The sequence below is a fragment of the Chaetodon auriga genome, chromosome 14, assembly GCF_051107435.1.
Source record: "Chaetodon auriga isolate fChaAug3 chromosome 14, fChaAug3.hap1, whole genome shotgun sequence".
Lineage (NCBI taxonomy): Eukaryota > Metazoa > Chordata > Actinopteri > Chaetodontiformes > Chaetodontidae > Chaetodon > Chaetodon auriga.
In genome coordinates, this window is record NC_135087.1 from 3,822,763 (window position 1) to 3,849,773 (window position 27,011).

The 27,011-nt window shown below is 42.3% G+C and overlaps 2 protein-coding genes across 2 annotated transcripts; one reads left to right on the top strand and one right to left on the bottom strand.

Annotated features, from left to right (window-relative positions):
- Positions 1–623: 623 nt before the first annotated feature.
- emx1 (empty spiracles homeobox 1) lies at positions 624–7,014 on the top strand. Its single transcript, XM_076749261.1, has 3 exons — positions 624–1,037; positions 2,981–3,165; positions 5,874–7,014. Exons 1-3 carry the CDS (start codon positions 689–691, stop codon positions 6,039–6,041), a joined length of 702 nt encoding a protein of 233 aa, XP_076605376.1. The 5' UTR covers positions 624–688; the 3' UTR covers positions 6,042–7,014.
- A 1,973-nt stretch (positions 7,015–8,987) lies between these two features.
- sfxn5a (sideroflexin 5a) lies at positions 8,988–26,430 on the bottom strand. The gene is made up of 14 exons (XM_076748836.1): positions 26,306–26,430; positions 24,073–24,141; positions 22,860–22,937; positions 22,429–22,455; positions 20,641–20,695; positions 20,144–20,169; positions 19,928–19,981; positions 19,396–19,452; positions 19,246–19,311; positions 18,281–18,371; positions 15,734–15,849; positions 15,501–15,586; positions 11,155–11,272; positions 8,988–10,113 (listed from the first exon to the last, which is right to left on the bottom strand). The coding sequence occupies exons 1-14, from the start codon at positions 26,351–26,353 to the stop codon at positions 10,036–10,038; spliced, it is 969 nt and encodes a 322-aa protein (XP_076604951.1). The 5' UTR covers positions 26,354–26,430; the 3' UTR covers positions 8,988–10,035.
- Positions 26,431–27,011: the final 581 nt, after the last annotated feature.

Below are 27,011 nucleotides of genomic sequence, written 5' to 3' on the forward strand. Positions count from 1 at the left end.
CATTGAGTTTTTAACGCAGCATCATGAGGGTGAAAACGCGTCTACACCACATTAAAACAACATTTGGCACTGCGCTGTGAAAGGACTGAAATTTCCACTCGTGTCCATGAGACATTTTCTTGGCACACAGGCTTCCATGTTTTAAATATCGTCACATGCAGAGAAATCCTGGATGACTGAAGCTGCGCTGAAACGAGCTCCTCACCCCCACCGGCAGATTGTTTCCCTTCAGAAAAACGACATATCACGGATGAACAGGACACACTATGAGCCATTAATTGGAGCACACATGTTTTCTCAGCGTGCCTCCGTAACTAAGCTGCCCGGCCTTGTGTGATCTATGAAGCAGGTACTTGACGAGACCTATTGGCAGGTGCTCTGGTCCAATCAGCGCTCTCACTGCGCAGCGTCAACCACACTGAAGGTTGGAGGCGCTTTGACTTGGTGCGCACTTGTGCACAGAAACCCTCTGAGCGCGCACAGACTCCATGGATCGGGGCAATTTGCAGCACTGTTGAGTTTTGTAGCAGCGTCTCCCCTGGACAAGCTCGTGAAGGCAACCCCCTCCCCAAACACCCCTCCATCTTTGGTCATGACGCATCTCTGAGCGGCGGGTTATTTCTTTTCCAGCAAGAGGAGGGAAAGACTGATCACTTTCTTTTCGGTGTTGGTTTCTATTTCTACCGAGATGATGTTTTCGTCTGCAGGAAAGCGCTGCTTCACGATAGAGTCTCTGGTCGCCAAAGAAAACCCTCTAACCTCTGAGGATCCCATCCGTCCGACGGCTTTAAGTTACTCCAACCCGACGACAGATGCCTTAATGAACAGTTACCAGGCTCCGCCGGCCAGGTCCCTCTATCAGACCCCGGACCTGGTGTTCCCAGAGTCGGTAAGCCACCCCTCCCTCACCGTGGCTCCTCACCAGCTTGGCGGCTCCCACCTACAGCATCCGCACTTCTTCGGGACGCAACACCGAGACCCGCTCAACTTCTACCCCTGGGTCCTACGGAACAGGTTTTTTGGGCACAGATTTCAAGGTAGGGGACGTGGTGGTGATGCTGAATACGGTCATAGGGCGTTAAAACATGACGACGAAACTGTTCTTTATTTCACTTAAACATCATACTCATATACTTCCTAATTCCACATGTGCAGTCATTTCTGTCCGAATGACGAGCCTGTACAACAGGCTGCTCTGCACATGGACAAACTAGACTTACGGGCGGGTGGTTACTGGCGGACAACATTCATAAGGTGTTTGCATAATTCAAAATAAACTCTATTCATAGAGGCTGTAAAAGCGTGCTTCCATATTTGCTCTTGAGAAGTTTCCACACATGACATTTGGCCCGATATGATGTCAACACTGAGAATATTTCTTCGTTAGACAATAACTTGCAGATAGCATAAACGACAAGGCCACCGAGTCTGCAGCAGGCTGTCGGGCTGCTCTCATATTTCCACTCTCCTTCGCCCTGCAGCTATACTCTCACAAAGCCACAGCCAGCAGAAGATAAGCTCTGATGCTGATTTTTTTCCGTGCAAGAAAACTCGCCTTAGGTCAGGCTACACTGTTTTTCATTTCATTGGTAAAATCTGGCACAACAGCCAGGCTGCAGAGACAAAATAGATCAAATCCAGGATAATAATTTCAGTATAATGGGAATAGAGACGCAAATCAGAGGAAAATCCTTCCCAGGTATTAGCAGCAAAGGATTTGAACACAGCCTGCAGTCATTTATTTACCTCAGCGCAATTCTGCTCGAACTATTGCCCAATAAATGAATCTGTAGGACCTATTAAGGCACATTTATACTGTCAGATTAATTGCACTTTTATTTTCATATCGCTTTTTATTGTATTCCTACAGGTCTGGGTGGAGAATATATTTTACAATAAAGACAGAATGATGCCCATCATTTAAAGTAAACTAATTTCACACTGGTATTTTGACTAAGCCTAATAGGTTAATTTATTGGTATCCCATAATATCCTCTTGTTGGACAAGGAGACAATAACGAAGGAAAAAGTTTGCATAATTGGCTTACAATAGACATACATATATATATTAAAAAACGGTCGCTTAAAAGAGAAAAATTCTGTTATATTATAAAATTATTTTGGGATGTTTCACCACAAATGTCTCATCTTCTCAGAATATTTTCAGTTTCATCTTTCTGACAATAAAATGGGAAGATGATCAGGATGAAAAGAAGCTGTCAGTTAATTAACCAATATTAAGAAATATTATTGCTGCTCGCACAAAAAATATAATTTATTTGTTGTGCTGTAAATTTAACTGGTAGAATTTAATTGTTTATCCGACTGTATGTATATTACAGGCAACAAGCCAAATAAGTATGATCACTTTTATTTTTACGTTTAATATATATGAATTAGTTTAAGAGTAATCTGTCAATTCAGACAAAAATAAACGGTTAGTTAGATCTGCATGTTTGTCAGACTTCCACACTATTTTTGTGAAACTATTTGGTTTTCTGTCTCCAACGCTTTGTTCAAATGGGGTTAAAGGTCTAATGTGAGTTAAAGAAGTCTATTAAAATGTATGATTTTGTAGGTATTAAACATGGGAATTTGATTAAAAAAAAAATCTGTTTCTAATAAATGACCATTTACTTACAAGCATATAATTAAATTCTGGTAAATACTATTATTACGGCATTGCTATTATTATTAGTCTATTAACAACTACTATTACTACTACTAATAATAATAATTTTACAAACAGGTCTATGTACAAAATTTGCTTGACCTCTGTGTCTCGTTGCCATGATAAGGACATTTAGAGCATCACTTGGCGGAGGCCTGTTCACACAGTTCACAGTGTTTCTGACACAAACCGGTTGAGCACAGTGACAGCCAGCCTCACTGTCCGCTGTCTACACACGAGCTGTGGTAACACCTCACCTGTGCCGGCCCCAACTGACGAGCCTCGCTGCTTCTTTTATTCCGGTGTCAGGTAATGATGTGTCCCAGGACAGCCTGCTCCTCCACGGTCCCTTTGCCAGAAAACCCAAACGCATCCGGACAGCCTTCTCGCCCTCCCAGCTCCTCCGGCTGGAAAGAGCCTTCGAGAAGAACCACTACGTCGTCGGAGCGGAGCGGAAGCAGCTGGCGAACAGCTTGAGTTTATCTGAAACGCAGGTAAGCTAATGTTATGCTAGCGGATGCTCGTCTGATGTTGTCCCGGTGTGGATCCCTCTATCAAACACGGTTATTTCTCGCTTTCTAGTGGTTTAAAAGTCAGCAGTTGAGCCTCGAAGCACTAAAATTGTCTATTTGTTGACAATTTCTGCTTTTGAATGTATTTAGTTTACTGAGAGCAGCGTTTCACGGCTAACGTTACATTTCCGTTACTTTCCTGAAGGAACGGTTCCGTGCTCTATGCTGGCAAATGTCGCGATAACTCAAAAAAAAAAATATTTGTACATTAAGATCAAAACAGCGGGAATATTTCCACTATGAGAAAGTTAACCTTTTTTTTTTTTTTTTTTTTTAAACTTTCTTCTAATTGAATCAAATCTGGGGTGGATGTGCTAAATATTAAATACTATGTAAAATGCATTTAAATATTTATCTTTGGATAAATATATAAATATAAATATATATAAATCCCGACTAATTCCTGACCAGGTACATTCCCAAAGCTACAATCTAGGCTAGATGGAAATATCACAAAAATTTACGAGGTTAAACCCTGATACTGTTAATGTCAATAATAACAATAATACCACTTCAATTTAAGGCAGCAAAATTAGAGATTGCAAACTTAATTTAAGTCATTAGTTTTTAATTTTTTAATTTTGAAATGTTATTAGTTCTGTTAATATTTGTGGCGCCTGTCTTGTATTTTTTATTTAGGTGTTACATAGACTATAGTGGTTTGAATTATAGGTTATTTATAAATAAGGAATCATCTTAATTTGGGCTTTTATGTTGCAAAATATGAGCGTACTATTATGTTAATTGCAGAGCAAACTATAAATTCACAGTGTGAGATATTTTGCTTTGGCTATAATGAGTCTTGCATCATATAACATTTATCACCCCACTGAGAATTGCTGCTAATATATGCAGTTGCAGTAATGACAGAAATTAAAACTTTTATTCAACACATTGCATTCCCAGCTAAAGAATTCCCTTGTGCCGGCCACAGACATGGCTGCAGCTCAGTCATTTAAAGTGTGTCTTAAAGGTGTTTAATTCATGCATGCTAGAGGATAAAGGTGTGCGAATATTATTGATGTTTATGTTTAATGAGTCCACATTATCTGGGTGTCAATTAGGCCTAATAGGCAATATGAGGAGAGGTTTCCTGAGTCAGCGATATGGATAAATGCTGCTTGTAAGTTTAGGTTTTGTGTCAGTCAGTAGGTGTCCTGCAATTAAGCACCAATTGCATTATGCTAATTATAATGTTAAAAATTGATTAACACACTCAAAGTTTATTTGGTCTCAGGTTAAATGTGAACTGTAATGGCATAAAAACAAAAGCAATGAGGTGCACAGAGGACAGTGTGTTATTATCCAGCTGGATGACAACATGATTGATCTGATGCAACTATCTGTTCTCTGCTTTTGGACCGGTCGACTGATCAAGTCACTGAGGTTACAAAATGCGCATTATTTCAGGTGAATGACTGGTCAAATTGTGAAAACAAGCATGGATGTTGAAGTAAAACACAGCATTACGCATGCTTTTCAAGTGTCTCAACATCATTTTAATTCTAACTCTAAGTCTTCTGATCTGCCTCCACTTAAGACAACTTCCTCCAACTATTGAACAGTATATTGTGGCACTTTGAGAGTTTGGAGTTTCAGTTAAACAGCATTTACTACATAGAATTACCCTGAAGCCTATTGAGAGTCAAGAAGTAAGGCGGGACAAAATTAATATGAGTGCTGCTCTTTAAAAAATGCATCCAGCCACATATAGGTTAGTCAGTCAAGCTCATATTCCAAGGTCATGCAAAGCAACACGAGTCGGTCAGGAAGCTGTTTAGCTTGTTGAACCCTTACGCAAATGAATGCCATGTTCAGAGAGGCAAAGAGAGTTTAAATGAGCCTTAAAGCAGATGCTGAGGTGACAGACGATGCAGGGGGAGAAGATTGAAAAGTATAAACCAGTGTGGGATCAGTTCGTCGGAGAAAAGAAGCCTTTTGATTGGTGGATTGAGAGAGTTATAAAAATGTCTGCTGCTGTGATTAGTTGTAGTTTATATGTAATGGAAGAAATGAAGCTATCCCCTAAAACCTCCACTGGTTTCCAGTTGGAGAATAGAATCAAATACTGGGAGCAAATGAGAAATTCTTTGAATTTTTTAAACAGATTAGAAACTGTGGCTGAAAGACGTATTCTGTGTTTTCCTCACCAGCAGGAAGACATTTTAACTGCTCATGGTAAAATCACAGGTAGAGCTGGAACAATTATAATAAGATTAATCAATTAAATCATTTTTTTAAATCAAAAATTCCAAACATTCTGCTGTTTCCGGCTTCACAGATGTGAAGATCTGCTGCTTTTTCCTATTTTCTAGCAATGTGAACTGAATATCTTTGGACATTTGGTCAGAGAGGAAACAGCTGTCACTCTGGACTTTGGGAAATTATGCATTTTTTAATTTTTAATTTTTTTTTTTTTTTAATTTTACAGACCAAGTGATTCATCGATAACCTGATAATACTGATTAATAGGTAATGAAAATAATGGTTAATCAAACTCCATTACATTTAGAAGTGCTAGCATGCACAGCAGCAGGGTCCCACCACAAAAACTGAGCCTGAGCCCCTCTGAAACCACACGACAGGCTGCTCACATCCTCATCATGAAACCTGTGCACCTTTCTCTCCAGGTGAAGGTGTGGTTCCAGAACAGGCGGACCAAGTACAAGCGACAGAAGCTGGAGGAGGAGGGGCCGGAGAGCCAGCAGAAGAAGAAGGGAAACCACCACATCAACAGATGGCGCATCGCCACCAAGCAGGCCAGCTCCGAGGACATAGACGTGACCTCAGAGGACTAAAACCGCCGTCCAACCTCCGACAATGCTGCCCAAACCCTGCGTCCCCTTCTGACGCACCAGAGGACCAACACTATTTATTATGTAATATTATTAAGTATAATTAGACACATTAGAGGAAGACACAAGGACTAAATATGTGATCATTGCGCATCTCTTCATCGAGGTGCTATACTCTGTCACACTGGAAAAAACTCCATCTTATTTAATGACATCCATCATGACTGTCTCTGGATGAGGATCGGTTAAAGATCTTTGGTGTGTGACGACCAAAGATGAAGAGAAACAACGTGAACCTCTATCATAGCCTTTTTTTTTTTTTTTTTTTTAATTGTACATAGGCCACTTCTAAAGGTTGTTTTTGAAATAGGCTATTTGTTTCATTAAAGCTGTTTTTACCACCTGCTTAGGTCATTAACACCTCATTGCTCACCCCACCCACTCCGCCACCTGTGAGCCATGTTAATTTAAATTTCTCCTCCATCACCAGAACATGTTGTCACACACTTTTAATCCAGCCAGTGAGTCACAGAACAGTGTGGTGACTGGGCGGAAGAACAAAGCAGGAAATGAACCATGTGTCAAAGAAGATCTTCATTTGTCCCTCGCTGCAAGATCTGATTTCCACCGGTGACCTGGGAGCCATTCCAGCGCTCTGTTACGCTTCCTAATGAAGATTCACCACAGAGAGGCAATTCATGACCAGCTGTGCGTGACTTTGGGACGGACGAGAAGCTGCAGAGACCTCTGGTGTTAGGGGCGAGTTGTGCCACATAATAAAAGCAGGTTCACAGCTTTGTGCTTCGTCTGCCGTGCCACATTTATCAGAGTGGGGTGACGGACGACGACTCCATTTGTCTGCAGATTTCATTAAGCGCCGTGTGTAGTATGAAACGTATATAAGAACATACTTTTCAAGCAGAACATGTAATTACAAGAAGATGTTTTAGAAATAAAAACAGAAGCTATTTCTCTGATGAGAGGAATGTAATGTTTTTGTGTAATTCAGGCGCTCACTTTGGACATCCTGCCACACAGGCTGGAGAGTCTGCAGGCTTTCCTTAAAACCAGCCATTACAGCGGCAGATTTCACTCATTAGGCCCTCCTCCGTGGCTGAAGGTGCATGTGCAAATCAGTGTGAAACATGCTGCGTTTGACCGTAGCAGAAACCTGCAGACACTCCATGGAGTCCAACCAAAGGGGTATTTTCCATTTTCAGGTGGTTTTAGGCTGAGATTGTGAAAATTCAAGGAGAGTTGGGAAAGATTTGAATGGTATAAATGTATGTCATGACACTGCAGAAATGATCCAAAAACCTTCTCTTAGGTTGGGAACCACTGATAGAGACTTGAGGTGGCAGGAATGTTGCGGGACCGTTGCACAGGTGTCAGGTGTGTTACCTATCGGCCGGTATTTCCTCCAAATTCCAGCAGAAGGGGGACACAGAAATAATTCCCATCCAGAGGGTGCAACCCCTGAAAAAAAGAGGGAAAGTAGTAACTATTGTGTGGCGGCCCTTTCAGCAAACTGCCTCAGTAATCACCTGTCAAGAGAAACGGAAGGAATCTCCTCCTAATGACCCCGAGGCTTTGGAGGAGAGCCCTGACGTCTGACCCCGATGTCTTGTTTTGTAAGCTAAGAAACAGAGAGACAGCGAGGAACGAGGGGGGAGGCGGCAAAGTAAAATACACTGCAGTAGTTTTTACAAAGGGGCACAATACGTCAGACATCTGCAGTTGCAAAAGGGGCCACAGGCCTTGTTTTGAGTTTCTAGGATATCCAATACTCACTGCAGGTGCATCTGCATGTTTTAAGAAATTCAGCATTCCTTATTGTCCAAATAAACACTATTGAAGGTGTGTTTTAACCAGTACAGTAGCTCACTCTGACACTATAACCTGTCTGTGGTTGAGGCCAATCACATGCTGGTAAGATAAAAGGTCAGCAGGAGTGACGAGAGCTGCATCTCTCACCTGTCTGATTGGAAAACAATTAAGGGACAATCACGGCCGTGTCCCTGAACGCCGCATCTCCCATCGCAGCAGAGTCAGCAGAGACGAGGGTTCAGGTCCAGAGCAGGGATCCACCGTGAAAAACAAGAGTCCCTCCAGACGAGTGGGAAGACTGAAGCCTTCGATTTTCTGCAAACTGCATGTGTTTCATTGTTGATGCCGAGCGATAAATCATGCAGTGTAGAAACAGTGTCACATTGCATCAGTTTCAGCTGAGCAGCCGGAAACACATTCAATTACAAACAACAGCCTAATTATCTATCGAAACAATCTTTCAAATCAGTGACAAAACACACTCTGCTCACTATGGACTGACTGAAATGGCGTAAGAGATCAGATATTTTTTTCCTCAAAATATAAAATTCTATATTTAAAGGAAAACATATCCATAAATTTAAGATATCCATAAATTACATAGTGTAAAAACTATTATTACAAATATGAATTGATATTAAAACTGCACTCACTTTGGACTATTATTTGAAATTATAAGCTATATTGCTGAAATATATATTTCAGTGAGGTAACATCTGTGTAAAACTCTCCACATCAAGTGAGATGTGATGCTAATATGTGATCGTGCGAGACAAAACAGTAAAAACTAAAGTAATAACAAGAAAGAAAGAAATCAGCTGTTTGTCTGAAGGACAATATGTTAAATCAGGTTTGTTTTTGTTTGTCTCACCCGGGTCGTTCCACATCGTCCCCCCAGCATCCTCCACCGACCCTGCATGTGGCTTCTTGTCGAATTACGTCGCATCGCAGCCTACCGTGCTGCGTTCCCTCAGCAACCGTGCAAACATATTAATCACAGATGGTGACACGAGATAATGCTTGAAGACAGAAAGTTTATAGAAATCAAGTGCAAATACATAGAAAAAGACAGCGTTTAACAACAATGCTTTCAGAAGTCATGTACAGAATAAAAATCCCCTTTTACTGATAGTTGTAATTGTATTTATATATTATTAACTTACACAATACAGAGTTTATAAAGAGTAAATGCACGTCTGCAGAGGAGGAGGCAAAGCTAAAAGATGGATCTTTTTATCTGCTGTCAAACTAAAACCAACAGCAGGTGTTTTACAGGAAGCAAAACATTCAGATTTTAAGTCATTTAAAATCATGTTTTCAATATCTGCATTTGTGCTAAAAACAAAAACAAAACAGTGTCACATTTCAAAGGGAGGCAGAGTTTAAGGCTTTAATAGTGCAACAAATAGGAAAGTCATAGTTTGCTAAATTACCTGATATCGCTCTAAAAAAATATACACATATATGTATATTTTTTGAGGGTCAGGACCCTCAAAAGGGGGCGTGAGATGATCGTCCAGGTAGGACTTAAGAAAAAAACTGATTATTCGTCTGACTTTTCTCTGATCTTTGCTTCTTTTTGGTGTAAACTTATTGACATAAAAGCGATGTCACTGGGTTGTATTAAATTATAAACAAGGAAAAAAAAACAAAAAACTTCAATGCTCACAAAAATACATGTCACATCATTTATCCTAATTTAATTCACAGTATATTCATATACAATCCAGACAGCTGTAACCACTCCTACCATTTCTCCTCATGATTATTAAAATGAATATTTAGTTAATTGCCTGCTCATTATGAAGCAAGAGAGAAGGAAGAGACACAAGAAACCAGGCGAGCTCATAAATGAGCTAAATTAGCTCGAGCCCGAGCAGACTGCTGCTCCTCTCAGCTGAAGACAGCACATGAGCGCTACGGAGAGTCTTTTCAGTCATTACTTGTTTGGTAAGAGTCCATGTTGTGACGGTGAGAACAGTGATGTTATATTGTTTATTTAACTTCGTCCTGCTGTAAACAACATGTACTCTCCCCGTCAGCTGCCTCTCTGTAAACATGCTCACTGGCTAACACACATTTACCATAACTCCTTCTTTGGCAGCGTCGGGCTGTTTGAACCACGATGAGCAGCGCGTCCCGTCTTCGCGCGTCGGGCACTCGAGATCACTCACAGGCCTTTATTGTAGGTCACCATCTTACAATCTGTTGCCATGGAAATCTCTGGCTCGAGCTGACTCACGCTGATCTGTGGGGACGGCAGCAGAGGAAAGAGGTCAGCAGTGAAAAATGGAAACACTTGGCACGAGCTGACAGGTATAACGTGTTCTCATGAGTACGCTGTGATTAAATCTATAATCCACTACATGAGCCGCTTCCTAAAGAAAGTTTAATTTGTAACTAAATAATTCTTAAAAGCTTTAAATGTTCTGTATTTACCGCTAATGTGCAAAAGGAGCCAATTTGGCAGATTAAAGTCTAATTTGAGGTTTGCATCGCCTAATATTTGAACCAGAGACAGATGGCTGCTGGAGTTGGAGGCAGAATCCTAATCAGACATCTTGGTAGGTGTGAAATGGGGAAGTGGGACAAATTGAGTAGGCGGGGGTCCAGGGGAACAGGGCATTCATGTTGCTTTTTGGGGAGTTCTTTTTTTTTTTCATCTGCTATTCTTGCGAAAGTGCAAAAAGGACTTGTGAGAGAAAAACAGGCCCCTCCGTGGAACTGGAGGCAGCTTGTTCACAGGACCGTTGGCGGCACATATGTCTGAAGTTTTTTGCCATATGGCTGTCTGAGTTATTTCCAGTGGTAATTAAATCCTAAACATTTTAAAGCCAGAGCTGGTTGGCTTGTGTCAGCACGTCGTTTGGCAGAGAGAAGACAAAGAGAGAGAGAGCGAAAAACAAAATCGTGGCCATTTAATGAGCAGAATGACACATACTGAGGTAATAAGGCTAAAGTTAGATCTCAGCCTGCTACGGATGGCATCGGTGAATGAAGGCAATAGAGGCTGTGGGCAGATCATAACACAGCAGGTTAAGTCTAGAGGGCTACGGCTCATTAGGAGAGAGCCTCTGTAAGGCTCAATGGGGAACGTTAAAGAGGTCAGAAGACTCCGGTCATCAGCATCAGTCACTGAAACCCAGTCATGTCAGACAGACCTGAGCAGAGCAAATGAATGAAATGAGGAAAGGAGGAGGGAAAACAGGAAGCACTTGGTATCAGGATTGATTCTGGTTAAATCATTTTTTTCTTTTGAGTCTTCTCTGAGCACAGGACAGATTTGTACCTGGGACATCTGTGGGAAGAGACTGATGGCGAGAGGCAGAGCCAGGCCGAAGGCAGCGAGGCACACCAGACTGTGGACGGGCAGGACGAGTCTCCGCCGTCTCTGCAGCAGAGGGAGTCTGGAGGGACACAGATGAGACAGAGACACTCACTTTATTCACCGTACTGTTCATGGACACTCAGGTGTTGTGGTGTTGTCTCTGAGGATGTAAACAAACTCAGACTGTGTCCACATGCTGAAGTGACAGCAGCAGAATCCAAATGACGCTGAGTCTTTTTATGGGTTTTACATGAACACACAACAAACATTTTACACACTTTTGGTAAGAATCCCTTAAATTTGGTCACTGAGGACATTTCCCAGGTGACAAACACTGTGACTTCAGCACTGCTTCTAAATGACCTCAAACATGTCTTTGACAATCAGTCAGCCATCAATCAATATGTGAGTTCAGGAGATTTTACCATCTTCAAAGCTTTCAGGAGTTAAAGCAAATGTTTTAAATGTTAAAATAAAATGCAGTTAAAAGGAGTAAATGCAGGTATCAGGTGTGTCCACTTCCCGGCAGAAAGCATTCATATCTTAAGTAAAGTATAGCCTCTATTTAAACCACAATGCAGAAATGAATCATCTCATGCATCATCTCCTCTGCATGAGATGATTTTCCACAGATAAGCAACGTGACACACTGTGTGTCAGACAGGTCGGTGTACACAACCCATAATGTCTTCACTGCATTATGAACCTACGGTCAGAGAGAAGGCCTATGTGCTGCTGCTCAATGGGTGAACAGATCAAAGCTTTTATTAGAAATGTATTTCAGAAACTTGAAAAAAAAAACAGTGTTCAATCACAGGTTCTTTGAGCTAAACGTTCCTGAAGAGGAACCAGCTACAGACTTCCACTGAAAGTCACCATTCGTCTCTATGTGAACCAAACAGACTTTGAAAGGACGTTTCATAAAGATCCATCTCCAGAAATATATTTTCTGGTCTCAGCCCGTGGGTCTCCTCCCTCCTCGCTGCCCTCCGTAGGATAATCCCCTCTTCAGTGTGTGGGACAGCGAACTCAGCAGGAGTTTGAGAAAGAGCCGCTCCGTCTCTCCTCCACCAGCGACGCCTCTCCCCCTAACGAGGAGAGCTACTGCCTAATGAGGGAGCTCATTAACACATATGGCTGCCATGGTTTAATTAGGCTACACACACATACGCACACAAATGTGCAGAGACACATCTTCGAACTGGATTACCCAGAGGAAAGTCAATGGGAGAAAAGTTGGGAGGCATGTGCGATGCGAGTGATGAGGGAAGGTTTGGGCACACATGAGTTTGAAAACCTCCAAATCAGGTGAAAATCTTGCTATTATCCAAACTAATGACAGTTTCATGCACAAATGGCCGCGCTTACATGCACTCAATAACCGGTTTGGTGGCCATGTTCTGGTTGAGGTCTTACCAGGTTTAAATGTGCACACGAGCCTCTGACACCATGACTCCCTGTCGCTGTGAGAAGACAAATTAACGCAAGATCCCTGCAGACTTGTGTCAGATACGACACTACACCATCAAACAGTGGCTGAAAAACGATGCCTGTCGACCTTTTCTTTTACCTTTTGTTCAGTTATTTTCCAGTCGGCAGAGTGCTGTACTGAGTATACAGAGGTATGTGTAATGAGCAATTAAACTGCAAAGCAGGTTTCTAATTTCTGCAGTAAACAAACACCTCACGGAGGAGGAGGGGGTGATTATGAACATACAATAAAAGCCAGGAGGCGTTTCTTTGTCAGCAGCAGAAGAAGCTTTTGTTTTAAACACTGAAGCTGTTCTACAGATTAATTATTTTTCGATAGTTAATAGGAGTTCAGCATGTTTCCCATTATTTGCTGCAGCGTTAAAGGTACCCTGTGGAATTTCACTATGGAGCAATGTTTTCCAAGTGGGTGCTGCTTTATTTGTACGCCCTGCACAGCATACAGAGGTAAAACGCCATGAAACGCTAAAGCACCAGCAAAAATAATCACTGCAAGTGAGCGAACACGGATGGAAACAACGCAGGATTTAAAACACACACACAAAAATAATAACAATACAAAATGTCTGCTTTGCAAATGTTTTACGAGGTGCACACATTGGTTAGACCTCAATCATACACGATGGCTCTGCTTGCAGAGGTGATGATGATGATTAAGCCATGAGGAAAGTACCGCCCTGGACTGAGCTCATGGTTGATGAACCTTTGTCCCCCCACAAGAATCTGATTGGTGGAGCTTGGCAGGAGGACACTGTGTGGAAAAACAGGACCTCTCACTCCTTCTTCTGTATCTATAGTCTGTGTACAGTATGTTTTTCTGGTGTCTGACGGGGGACCTCTGACTTTGCGGCCCCTCACTTGTGAAACCAATCCTAAGCCTTCAACTCCTTTTAGGAAGGGATTCTTCTGCAGGTTATTCCTTTCACATCGATTCTGGGCAAAGTCACAAATGGAGCCTAGTTTTTGGTAATTATTGTCATTGGAGGATTCTTTTTGTGATTAAGTGTGTTGACAATAAAACAATACATTATTATCCCGACATAAAACAGCATACGGCTACTTTCAAATAATCTGAACATGAAGTCTGAAACATGAACTGAAACGGACTGTATGAGCTTGGCCCCACATCAGGTCACCTGGGTATTAGGGCTGAAATGGACTTTCTCTGTGCAGGTAGATGCAGCTCTACACACACACACAAAATAAAGAAGATCTTTTGAATACACTTACATGTCTGTAATCTCTCATAGCTACTGAAGCACATGAAGGACAGAACCTGCTGTCACTGCCCTAAATCTGCTCTCAGCAGTGTAATCCATCATTGAGGGGCCGCCCAGGGACCCGTCTCTGTCCCCTTGTTCTCGCTCCATTGAGAGCCAGTGAAGGCAAGCTGACATAGAAGATAGCTGAGCACTACTCACCTGCACCCAGCGCAGCTCACAGCCCTCTCCTCGCTCTCACATACACTCCCTCCCTCTCTCATTCCGTCATTCAGCTGCCAGGAATCCCAAACACACCTGGGCAGCCGGCCCGGCTGTCTGAGCCCGCCCGCTCGGAGCGGTCGGGACAAGTGCTGTCAGGGATTTACAAAGATGGCTGCATTCCTCGGCGCACCGCAGGCACAGTCAGGCCATCGATCACACGACGTCCGTATAAACACTTTGCATCATTAAGACATCATTATGGTCATATCACACAACACTGAATCTCAGTGGGGAAAGGGTTCATTCACTACAACAGCAGCTCTGAGGATGACGGAATCTGAGACTAAATATCAAAGTTCAATGACAATTTATGTCATTTAAGAGATGCCATTTAATTAGGGGTCATTTGGATTTTTAATTAATCTAATTACACCAGAACACTAAAACCTTCACTTTCATTCGAGCATTAATTTACTTTTTCAGATCGATACAAACAGTGTTTCAACATGTTCGGAGTATCGCTCTGCCTCTCTCTCCCTGTAAAAAATGCTTTTGCTCACATTAACTGATGCATTTATTGGGTGCAGCAGCGGCAACATCAGGATTTGAACCAGGCACAAAAAGGAGTTAGTCTGAGCAGAAAGTCACAACGGCTGAACGGACAAAGAAAATGACACCACCTATAGAAGCTCCACCAGCAGCAAACCCAGGTATAACAAATATAGGAAGGAAGACGACTGTCTCCAAGACGAAAAGCCACGGAAGACTGAAGCAGACGTGGTTCTGCTTCTGTACTCTTTACTGTTTATTAGCTACAGTATAAACTGAGCGTCTGTTTTATTTGTCGCTGTGATGAGAGATGGTGTAAACCTCCACTGCAATGAGCACATTCTCAAAAAGCAACACCAAATCAAGGGAGCAAAGCTTTCAGTAATTATAATGTTAGAGTTAAATGTTAAAGTATACATCTTTATTTTTCGTATTGTCAACAAAACTCAAAACAGACCAAAAACCACCAGTACCACCGTGTAGCCAAAGCTCGATATCACTTATTTTTCGGTGCCGTAGACCTCCATTGTTAAAAACACATAAATGAGTCACATGTTCCCTCATAACCATGAAAACAGCAACTGCTGCCATAAATACTTTTGCACGCTGAACGTGTATTAATCCACCACTGAAAATAGTCCCCTCCAAATGCATTACTTGCTCTGGTGCCTAAACCTAAAGAAACTGCGACAGTTTCACGTTAACCACGTGATGATGAAGGTCCAGTTCGCCCGTCGCTGGTACTCGCCAACTGTCATATATCTGGTTTCGGGGATCATTGGCAATTGACCCATTCAGTCAGTGAGTGTTTTCACAAATGATGAAAATAATGCAATGTCTTACCTCTCCAGTGCAGCCATGATCATTGGAGGAAGCACCAGAATGGGCATGGGTAAGACCACTCTGGTCACAGCTGTTTCTAAAAGTGCCTGTCACGAACATAAAATGAAGACACAGATGTCTGAAAAAGCTTTTTATCAAGGAAGACAAAATATTCAATCATGTTCACATTGAGAAGTAAACTCAAAACCCTCTCAGTTGACCTGAAGGATTCATATCAGAGCTGAGTGACATACATGCCTGGCAGCCACTTTCGACGTTCCCACCACGTTCCCGTCGTCGTCGAGGACGCTGATGCCCTCCGACAGCTCAGAGTGTCTCATGAGCACCACGTTGCAGACGTTTGCGCTCGCTGTGGAGAGGTGAGAGGTGGTTTTAAAAGCTAAAGTGAGGAGTCTCACCTCTAGGAATCTGCCTTTTCACCCTCTGTCTGGGGTTTAAGACCAGGCAGCCTGCTCAGTGCTGCAGGAACAGGAAGGGGTTCATTTCCTTGCTCATGGGTACTGTGGTAGGTTCTGTAAGGATGAGGGATCACACCTCGAAGGGCTGACTGTGACGTCATGAGATTGACTGAAGTGTTTGATTGGAAAATGCCTAATATTCAAGATTTTCAAGATAATATTTGCCCATGTCTAGAAAAAATCTCATAGATTTACACGGACAATGCCCCCTGAAAGGCGCTGAGGCCCTGCATGCTTCACTCTCTGAAACTGCCCACATGTGGCACATCACTGCCGTGTCACGCGTGTCTTAATCCAGAAAACTGAACGCCATGCCTCCGCGTGAGCGACTTGACTGCAACGGGCACCGTCACCAAGGTGACTGATAGGTCGACAAACAGCAGATGTAACCCTGTGATTTATTCACGAAAGCCAAAATGAACACAAATGTATGTTAATGTAGATGGACCTTTCTCCTTGACTCTAATAGGAATAAGAAAAACTCATTTTAGAGAGTTTAGTGGTGCCGCCGCAAGCCTTTTTAATTTAAGACAACAGCGTTCAGAGTTATCTTCACTCGGGGCTGCAGGGCTGGCAGGTCGCTTTGGGAGGGGAATTCAATTGACTGACAAATAGCTCTTTTTACCTACGAGGGATTTTTTTTTTTAATCCAGACCAATTAACAGAGGGACAGATAGCAGCGAGGAATAACAGAAACTACAGCAAACAGATGAAATTATCAAAAAGCTGCCTGTAATAATCAATTCAATTTCATAATTACTTTGATGCATTTATTCATTTAATTCTAAGTCTCCACAGCTCAATGCTAAAATATTTGGCTGTAATTTGTAATTATTTGAAATAATTACATTTATGTACATTCTAATTGTCATCTAATAACTCGGATTTTCAAAACACGACAAATTAATTATCCCCATAAATTTCTGGCGGCTCGTCTTTCCCTCCAGTTAAGGTCTTCATAATCTAATTGAATGACAGGCCGCTGCTTGATTAGGTTATTACAAATAAATCTTGCCTTAAGTAAGCAAACAAAATCAAGCGGGTGAAAATTCAAACAGCACTTTGCTTTTGCTCGCTTCAATTAGCCATTTTAATTACCGTTTATAAGGGCCAAGCAAAACAACAACAGCAACCACAATGAACAAACAGAAATCAGGTAAATGAGGCCATGACATAGACGCCACTTTGGGGGTAATTATCCAATTTGTTTGCGGCAGCAGAGTTCTAACAAGCAGCCAATTACCAGGCAAAGGCTGCGCTGTAGAAACCTGTTGATTTAATTGAAAGAACTGCCATGGTGAAAGAGGGGGCAGGCAAACAATTTAATTATGAGCGAGCAGCCCGGGGCATTCTGGGACACGGGTCTGTACCCCTGGGTGTGACTGTGTGTTTGTGGGAGAGAGGCATGAAAATCAGCTTTGCGGCTCCACGCACGTCTGACAAAGCGAGCTCGGAAAACAGACCGCGAGGAACAGAGCGAGACAGACGGCTCAGCGGCGCGATTCCTGATGATCAGCTTGAAAAATCTCCACCACCACTAAGGATGAGTTTATACTGTATGTGAGCATTTATATTACTTTATATCACTGTTCTGTGTATCATGGAAATAGAACAAGCAGCGAGGAAAATCCAAATAAATCCAACATCATTTATTTATGGATACTCGCTAATGTTTTAAAAAATACGTTTTAGGTCCATATGTTGACAAAATGGACGGGATCATTACTGATGGTCCTCAGAGGATGTCCAAAACATGACGATGCTCTGATAATTTATGAGAAGATACCTAAATTAATGGCCTAAATTCTCACCAGCTGCATGTAGTTCGAGAGTTACAAACATAGCATGCTAAACAATAGCATGTGGCACTAACAAGGCAATTATTAGCATGCTAACAAGCAAGCACTACATCATAAAACTCAAGGGCCACTTACTGTGCTAGCTTTCTCCGGGGCTTTCTATCAAATCATCACTCCTCTGCTGAGACGTGGGTGAAAACTCCTTAAAAGGTTTGTAAATGGATGTTTGTGTGACATCATGCTAACCATGAGCTTATGAAAATGCTAACTTTAGCATCTGAACATACTGGCATTCTAATTACACATTAGCGTTCCAACTTTAGCATGCTAATGCAGTTTGGGTTCAGCACTGAAATGTTTTCCAGTACATGGACGTTCAAAAATAGAAATGATTAAACTCTGAGAACAGAGCAAAACTACTGTGAACTCACATTTAGACTAATTCAGTTTTAAAGCCCATTTTAGTTCAGGCCTTAATCCCTGCCGGTCCCATGAAGTGTCTGGCTGAGCTTTTTGAACTTACCCACTGCTGGGAAGGGGATGAACCTCTGCACCAAAAGCCTGGTAGTTGGGCTGAAGCGGCTGGCTCTCTGGATTAACACGTTCAAGCCAACCTGACGGGAAACCAGACGCACGCCATACAGACAATCAGCCACTGACTCTGTTTTGAAAAGACCCTGAATATCTTGAATGGATTCCATGGATTTTGGTCTTTCTTTGCCGTGCCACATGATTTCAGCACAGATAAGCAAAGACACAAACAACAAACAAACTTTTAAGTGTCTGAAATGGTTTGATTGGGAGAGAAGTGACAGAAATTTCTGGCTCTGTCTGTGCATAAACAATCGAAGACTGCACTGTATTTAACACACTAGAGGGCTCTAGTCACAAGGCTATGTGCTCTCCGATAACACACCATCATGCCACTTCAGCCTGCAGCTCCCCGCAGCCCGGCGGGGGGTCGTCACCAGAGTGGACATTTAATTGGAGAGCTCCCGCCCCCCTCCCCGCCCGCCGTTCCGCCCTCCAGGCACCCCGCGATCTTTTTCTGTGCTTGTTGCCGTTGTCAATCCTGAGGGCAGCAGCCGGATGAGCGCCCAACGGGACCAGTAATTGGCTCAGTTTGAGGCCTGTGTCCACACTGAGGGCTGTGTCAGGCAGGTGTGTGAACATTTATTATTCTCTTTTGACATTTGAGTCTTTGATGACATAAAGGTAAGGTTTTCAAAGGTTTATGATGACATTCAGCTGCATTGAATCTGGCCATTTTCCTGTCAAAACAATTAAAAGTACTTGGTGTTTTGCCTGAAAATGTGTTCCAGTCAGGGCCGAAAACCATCTGAAACCACAGGTTTAAACAACAAGAAAACACAATCTAATTCAGGTATTCAGAATTTCATGTGGAAAGAAACCTCCAGTTCTGTTTGACGTGTAGTCACTGGAGTCACGGGGCCTGTTCAGTCAGAGCAGGGGATTATGGGAACTCACAGCGATGGAGACTGCGCTGGTCACCGCTCCGATGTATCCCTGGACGAATTTGGAGAACGGAGCCGGCTAAAGTGAAAAGTAAGTGATTAAAATGTGAAAATATATCTGTGTATATAGAGACTCTGGCTCACTTGACGGCTGTGTCAGTACCTTGGAAGCGTTGCGGTTGCAGTAGTTAACGCAGGCGTTGTGACTCTGGTTTAACCACTGTAAAAAGAAGAGGGGAGCTGGTCAGTAAATGTGCTGGTACACGTTTTTATTCCTCCTGACTGCTACACTTAGCGTTTTCAACACTGTAATGTCCTTGTTGGATTAAGAGAGACTATGGAGGCTCTTGAACCTGAAAAAAAACACATCTGTGCTAAACTTGTTAACAGTTTACATACAAACTACAACAGCAGTGCAACAAAGCATTCAGGTACTACATGATGTCCCCCGGCCTTCCCACGACTCGCCCACCACCACCGCTCAGCAGCTCCTCTTGTGGCGCTAATTATGTTGCTATTGCTGTCACTTTGGCATCTTACTGTCAAGTGTTTGCATTTCTCACTTCAACATCTTGTCAGGACTGCAGCTGAAAACTGGCTGAGAGTGTTGTCTTGATAAATGAATTCATCAAAAGAAACTGAAAGGAGATCTTGATAATATTACGAGTTTTACAGACCAGGATGTCAGTATTTACCTGCCAGAAGACAGTTGACACCAACGTTTGATTTGGGAGAAGGAGGCCGACAACCTGTACAAGGATGAAACCCTTTAGAACAGATGATCCAAAAAAAAAACACTAAGCCTAAAACGTGCGTTTATGTCGGTGTGTGATCTAAAATTTGGACTAATAATAATAAACATGAGTGCCTTTGCATTACTGAAATGTATCTTAAAAAAAAAAACCTCTTACCACTGGTGTGCCAAATGGGATAAAACCTGTTAAAAGACAGTCAGTATTATCACTGTTCAACAGTCAGAACTGTTTATTTTCAGGTTATTTTGCTACCAGATTGAAGGTTCTTTAAAACCAAATTAGGCCCATTTCTCTTAATTGGTGTTACAATTCTGCAGCCTGTTCCCATGTGTCTGCTCTGAACGTCATAATAGCCGATGACTCTTTCTCCCACCCTCCTCCCAAAATTCAAGGCCACCTTACAAAAAAGGCGCTTTGAGACCGGACCGTCATACGAAGAAGTGTTTGCTTCTTCGGAGGCCTCGAGAACTTCTCCGTCACCGTGGGAGAGAGGTTTTAATCAGCGCCCAGCTGAGTGTGACCTTTTCCAGACAACCTGAAGAGCCCCGTTGAGCCCGCGACAGTTCCCGGGGTGAACGACGCCTCCATGTTGGACCACATAACAAGCCCCAAGATCCCACTTCACCCAAGGTTTCCACACCAAGCCACTGTACCTGACATCCGAAAGGGCATGAGGATCTTCTCGCCCGTGTCAGGGTGGATTATGGCCTGTAATAAGAGCGTAATGATTAGAATCAGACCATAATGAGCACTGAATGATTTGGATTAGTTCACTTCAAATGAACTAGGAAGAAAGTTTTGCACTGGGGTTAAAAGTGAAGGAAAGTTTTACTAGAAACAAATTAATATCACCTTAAACACAGTTAAACTCTGACGGAACTGACAGGAAGCTACTGGGAAACTTCATTTAGAGCCATTTAGAGCAACTCATTGATCTGCTTTCTCTGCAACAACTTAAGAAGACACTCTGCATAAGGCATTAAAGTCACAAAACCTTTGATCTTAGCTGCATTACTTTTTCTGTGCGGGTGAGTCGTCTCATACGTATGCACCAAAGACAAAAGACAGCGTTCTGTTAGAGTATTATCCTCTCTGCTGTAAGATAAGACAGATGGAAATCTGTTTCCCCTCCTGCTTCAGTGCCAATGAGATCTGCAGATTGAGGAGGAACTGAAGGCATCTATCTCACTTCTTCCTGATGTTCATGGAGATGATCTTGAACTTGGGAAGTGCCGAGTATGAGGGCACTGCAGTGTCTGAATATGTTTCCTGTAAAATGGCTTCATACTTCTTCTCCTACACAACACAGCCATGCAGCCTGTGACACTAAAGACCAGCTCACGCGTTTAACAGTCGGCAGCTGAACAGATTTCTCCAACTGTATGCAAACAAGAAACCCAGCAGCTCTTCAGTGTGCTCAGCGACATGTTGGTCCACAACGACACAGACCGATCCTGGATGTGGTTTGATTGATCAGTTTCATATCTTAGATTTGGGTTTATTCACGTCTGTTTTTTTCAAATATAAAAACACATTTTGTAAGAAAGGCTGAGTCGTGACTCACTACCTGCACACTGAACAAGCTGTTGATGAATTTTAGAAAAGCTAAGAAGGATGCAGGACTCATTTGTTAAAATAATTAGAGTTTTATAAAGCCGCTGTTCGCGACTCTTAAAGTAGAGCTGCTGCTGTGGCCATTCCTACATCACACTGAATGACTTTCTGTTGGTTTGACCTGCTGCACCTGCAGTTCAGCGACTGTCAGACATCTTCAGAAGCTGCTAATTAGCACAAAGTTTAGACCACTTGCCTACTTCACTGTCTTTGGAATTTCAGTGTAGCTGAAAGAGTAAAGACTGGTGTAAGTTTTGTTTGCCAATCCACTGACACCGTGCCACAACAACCAGAGATAATGAGATACTGATCTTGATCTTAGCTTGTGTGTGTGTGTGTGTGTGTGTGTGTGTGTGTAAAGATATACTATATTGCCCTCAAGGGGAAGTCTGGCTGCAATCAACGTAAATACACATAACAGTACAGTGGTACAATTAAGACAATAACAAACACAGAATGAATGAAAACAGATGTGTGTGCCTTGTGAGATAGGATATATTAACATATAGACATTATGAAAAGAGGAAAGAAATCCTAAAAAGCATGAAAACATTATTCATAAAGCACAGAACTAAATGGAACAGAGCCTCCTTATTTATGAGGCACCACATCAGTGAAGACTGAGCTGGTTGTTTGCTGAGGGGTGTTATAGGAGTTGGCAGGAAAGGAAGCTTAAATGTGTAAGAATTTTAGTTTAAAACATTAAAAATAACCTAAAAACATCAAAAGACTGTGAAGGAATAACAGCTGTGATGGACTCCCACCTTCCAGGGGTCAAACATGCTCACAGAGAGACAAAAAGTGAATGAGAGACAGAAACATCTTACCTGCTTTATTTTTTGAGCCTGCCAGAGCTGTAGAGACAAATAACACTTTAATGGGAAAACACTGTATTTTTAAGAGTTTTTTGAGTATACAGGCCAGTTAATGTCACAAGTAATCATTATTATTTATTGGTTTATTAAACAGGGACGGTGCACTTGTAAAGCACTCTGAATATATACAGTTTGTCAGTTAAATGCATCAAATGTAAAAGTAAAATGGAGCATTTAAATGTCTAAACAGGAGACATTAGGCTGTTTTTAGATACACCTCTGTAGCTATTCTTGCTCTGAACGCTTCACATACACCTCAACCAGGTTTTACCCGTCTGTGGACCAATCAACACACCCTTAACAGTGTCGTTTTGAAAACCACCGTGCGAAAAGAAAGACTGGAACATTTACACTCGTCAGAACTCAAGTTTGTGTGTGTTTACCTGAGCATCAGTCACACCTGGAGGCAGAGTTCCTTTTTTGAAACGCTCGAGCAGCTCCATGCTCTCCTGCAGCCGTTTCTGATTGGACAGATAGAAGTCAGTGAAATGTCAAATTAGGTCAGGGCGCTTTTCCCCAGAGAGTCTTCAGTCAGCTCAGAGATGTTTCTTCCTCCTCCACTATGTGAGCCACACGGTTCAAAGTGTGATAATTGTGTTTCATTAAAACTTTCATGCTGATTTTCAGTGAACAAGTGAGTTTACTAAAAGGTAATGAGCAGCTTTCTGTGGCGTGATCATTGTCTAATGCTGAGCAAAACACAAGGTCATGAGGCCCAATTTGCTCTAATGAGCTTGCCATCTATGTGAATGTGTGTGTGTGTGTGTGTGTGTGTGTGTGTGTGTGTGTGTGCGCGCTCATTTCTCTGCATTTGTTCAAGATAGTGTTAGGTGTGCACTTTTGCCTATGCACACATGAGGCTGTGTGTGTGTGTGTGTGTGTGTGAGATAGTACGCAAAATCACGGCCATCCCTGTTCCACTTTCATCATTAGGGGCAAGTTGAGGCTACGCCTGGCACAGCAGGATGCAAGGTGTGCGTGTGTGTGTGTGTGTGTGTGTGAGTGTGAGTGTGTGAGTGAGCGTACACACTCTTCACCCCTCACAGCTGCCCCACATGTCCACACCTCATCACATCCCAAGAGCTACTGCCGCTATTACTGTCACCAAAGAGTTCGCTAACAGCTTCATTACCCAGAGCACCAGAGCACTGATGACTCCATGAGCAGAATTACCACAACACAACCAAGACTTGAGGAAATGATACAAAGGCCAGACCTTCTTCTTCTACACTGTCTTCCTTCTGTGTTTCATGTAACATTATTGTTTAAATCTTGGTGAGAGGAAGGTCAAATAAAACAGAAAAATGAGACTGAACACCTGCCCGTTACCTCACTAGAACACCAGCTAATGTGTGGATGCCAACAAGCTGCTTTTCCTCCCTTCACAGCCAATGGGGTTTCATTTCATTTCCAACATTATTGCCCTGCAAGTGCAGATTCCCTATATTTCTGTCTCCCAATAACGTTGAAAATGAGACACATGTAAGCCAGTCACTATACACAGTGAGTGAATGAGCAACTCCATCCCTTCAGTAAAACACTAGTACTGAGGTCCCTTTAAGCCAGGCACAAAGTCACGCAGGAACTGTTGTGTACCTCTGTCACGAAGAGCGTGCTGGGGTCAATCACATCCAGGAAGTGCCTGAATCGACCAAAAAATTTGTTCTAAGAGAAGAAGGAAATACATCATTCAAACATGATCTTAAAAGTCACATTAATTGGAAAAAGACATATTTATTACCTCTGCATGTGATGTTAAAGGACCAGTGTGTAGGATCTAGTGGCATCTAGCTGTGAGGTTGCAGACTGAGACCAACTGAATATGCTCCTCCCTTTCCAAGGAAAGGAGAACTTGGCTGCAAAATAGTGTTTAGTTTGTCTGTTCTGGGCTACTGTACAAACATGGAGGTGCAACCTGGCAGACTCAGAGGAAGAGGACCTGTTCCCTCTGTAGATATAAAGGTGATGATACACTACAGAAATCATTGATATTTTATCCCATTTCTGCCATATTCTGCTAATAGAGCCCCTAAATCTCACATACTGGTCCTTTAAATGCAACTTGACCTGAGTCAGGGTGCGACAGTTCAGAAAATGGGCTCTACAGGTAAAACGGATGAATTTTTTTGTTGTAATAAAGGCAGCCAGGTCTGGATTCTGGCATGTTCCTTCAAACCGAGAGAGAGAGGCAGCGAGACTACAGCTGTCATCCAGTGAACAGTGATATTACGGCTTGCCAGCTGTTCTAACACACCAGGTGGAGTCTCCTCATTAATACCCCTGACAAACTGTTTCCTATCTGCATCTTTGAGGGGCCCGAATCCACTCACACCATTTGCAGTTACTCTCTATAATGACTGTGCCAGAAATACCTTTCGATCATTTAATCATAACTGAGCATAAGGAATCATTTTGGAAACACAGGAACACGCCACGCAGCCTCGAGAGCCACGCATCCCTCCCTAACTTGACTTTAATTACACTAACTGCTAATTTGGATGAAAATCTGGTTTCTGACTCACTGCTGCGCCTTGTGACTTCCTGAACATATGGATGGTTGGTGAAAACACAGCATGGAGGAACAGTTTTTAAAATCTGTTAATTTCAATTACTCACCAGTGCTACTCCACCTTGACCAGTTTGAGCTGACACTGGTTTAGTATTTGAAGAGAGGGGACTCATTTTACCAGTACTTCAAGGCTCTGTGACTTGATTTGGACCTCATTTGGCTATTTAAGATATTTTTACTGGTTCTCTGGCCAAACTGATTTATTTATGGATTATCACAGAAAAAGAAAATTCTCTCAAAATATCCTCTAAACTAGCCCAGTAAAAACTTTCCTTCATCTCGTTCATTGCAGTTTTCACTTCCGGCCCTCCGACTGAATTTAACATCACGTGACTGCAAACAACCTATTAATTAGGATAGAGAGTACGTGTTTGCCTAATAATTATTTGAAATATTCATGGTAGTTGAATGTGCAAATTTATGATTTGTTTAGGTAAAATAATGTCATTTCTTTCTTTGTTGAGAACCATGAGAATCAACACTCACGTCATCCTCTAGGTACATTAACCGGAAATGAAACTGAGTCGTTAGCACAAGGTGGACCCTATCCTCATAGAGTTTAGGTTCATTAAGTGTTAGCTGTGATGTTAGCTAGCTAAACTGTTAGCCATCAGTTAAGCTAGCTGTAGCTGTGGAAAACTTCATATGTCGAGCTGGTCAACCAATTCATTGACACCTGTTTTATTTATTTATTTTTTTAATAGTTGATCCCATGAAGTCAGATGATAGGATATAACATATGGCACAAATATCAGAAATCAGCAGAATCGCTGTTCGGGCCGTTGGTCAGACATTTTGAGAAATAATGGGCTCTTACGTCTCGCGCTGCGGAAGTTCAAAGGTCAAATTATGCGACCTTTTGACCCCAAACACTGGTGCACTTTCAAGTTGATAAATAAAAGTGCAAGTTTCCAACGTTTTAATACTAGTTTAGTTTAGAAAGACTAACATATTTACCTCACGTTGGAGCTTCACAGACGGCTTGACACGGGACACGAGTTGTGTATGTATTCTAATGTTGACACGGTGCGTCAGTGAAGTATGTGTATACAGCAGAGAGAAACTACCGCCAAAAGTTTAGGTGTATTACCTCAAACACGGCTAGATACTCAAACACAGAAAAGTCTGTTCGCGAAGAGACAGAACAGAAAATGTCATGTCACAAATACGAGCTTTAACGGGTCGCATCTGCACAGCTGCCTGGTGCTTCACATGAACTTCGGTTCCTGCAGCAGACAGTCGACTGAAAAACGAAAGTACCTGGTCGAAACGAGGCTTGCCGAGCTGGAATGTCGGATATTCAGACATGCTGAGAAAAAAGCAGATAAGTCCACAGCAGCTTTCTCCTCCCCTGCCAAGCAAAACTGACTTCACCAACACTTTAATGTAAGTGCAGCTGCAGGGCTGCGCGGTCAGCCGTCAGCGGCCAGGTTGCATTATGGGTAACGTAGTCTTTTGCGGGCGGCTTCGTTCCAAAGGGCTTATGGAAAGCAGACTACACTTCCCAGAAGAACACGCTTTGTTTTCACTGTTTCAAAAAAGGAGCTAATGGAGGAAGATGCTTTGCAACATTTTGGAAAACAACAGATAAAACTTAGCCTGAGTTACAGTTTTGTTCAAAGAAGCTCTGGATGACGGTGAGTTTAAAGAGTAAAACATAGCCCCCTAGTGGCGGTGAATGAATTAGTCAGTAAAATGTGAAGGGGCTGGACAAAATATCATGAACATTCATTGCAACACAAACTCCAGCCTGGAATATTATGGCAGAGGTGAATTAACACTTCAAGATAGTTATTGTAATGGAACTGTGCATTAATTAATTGCATGTATCTGTGCTTAAAACCTGGTGGGAGGTACACAGGCTGATTCCAGTATTTTAGACAAAAAAAAGCACATGAATTTGTTCTGTCAAACACATGTGGAGCAACTTTTCACATGTGCACAACTCACATACTGACAGTAAAAC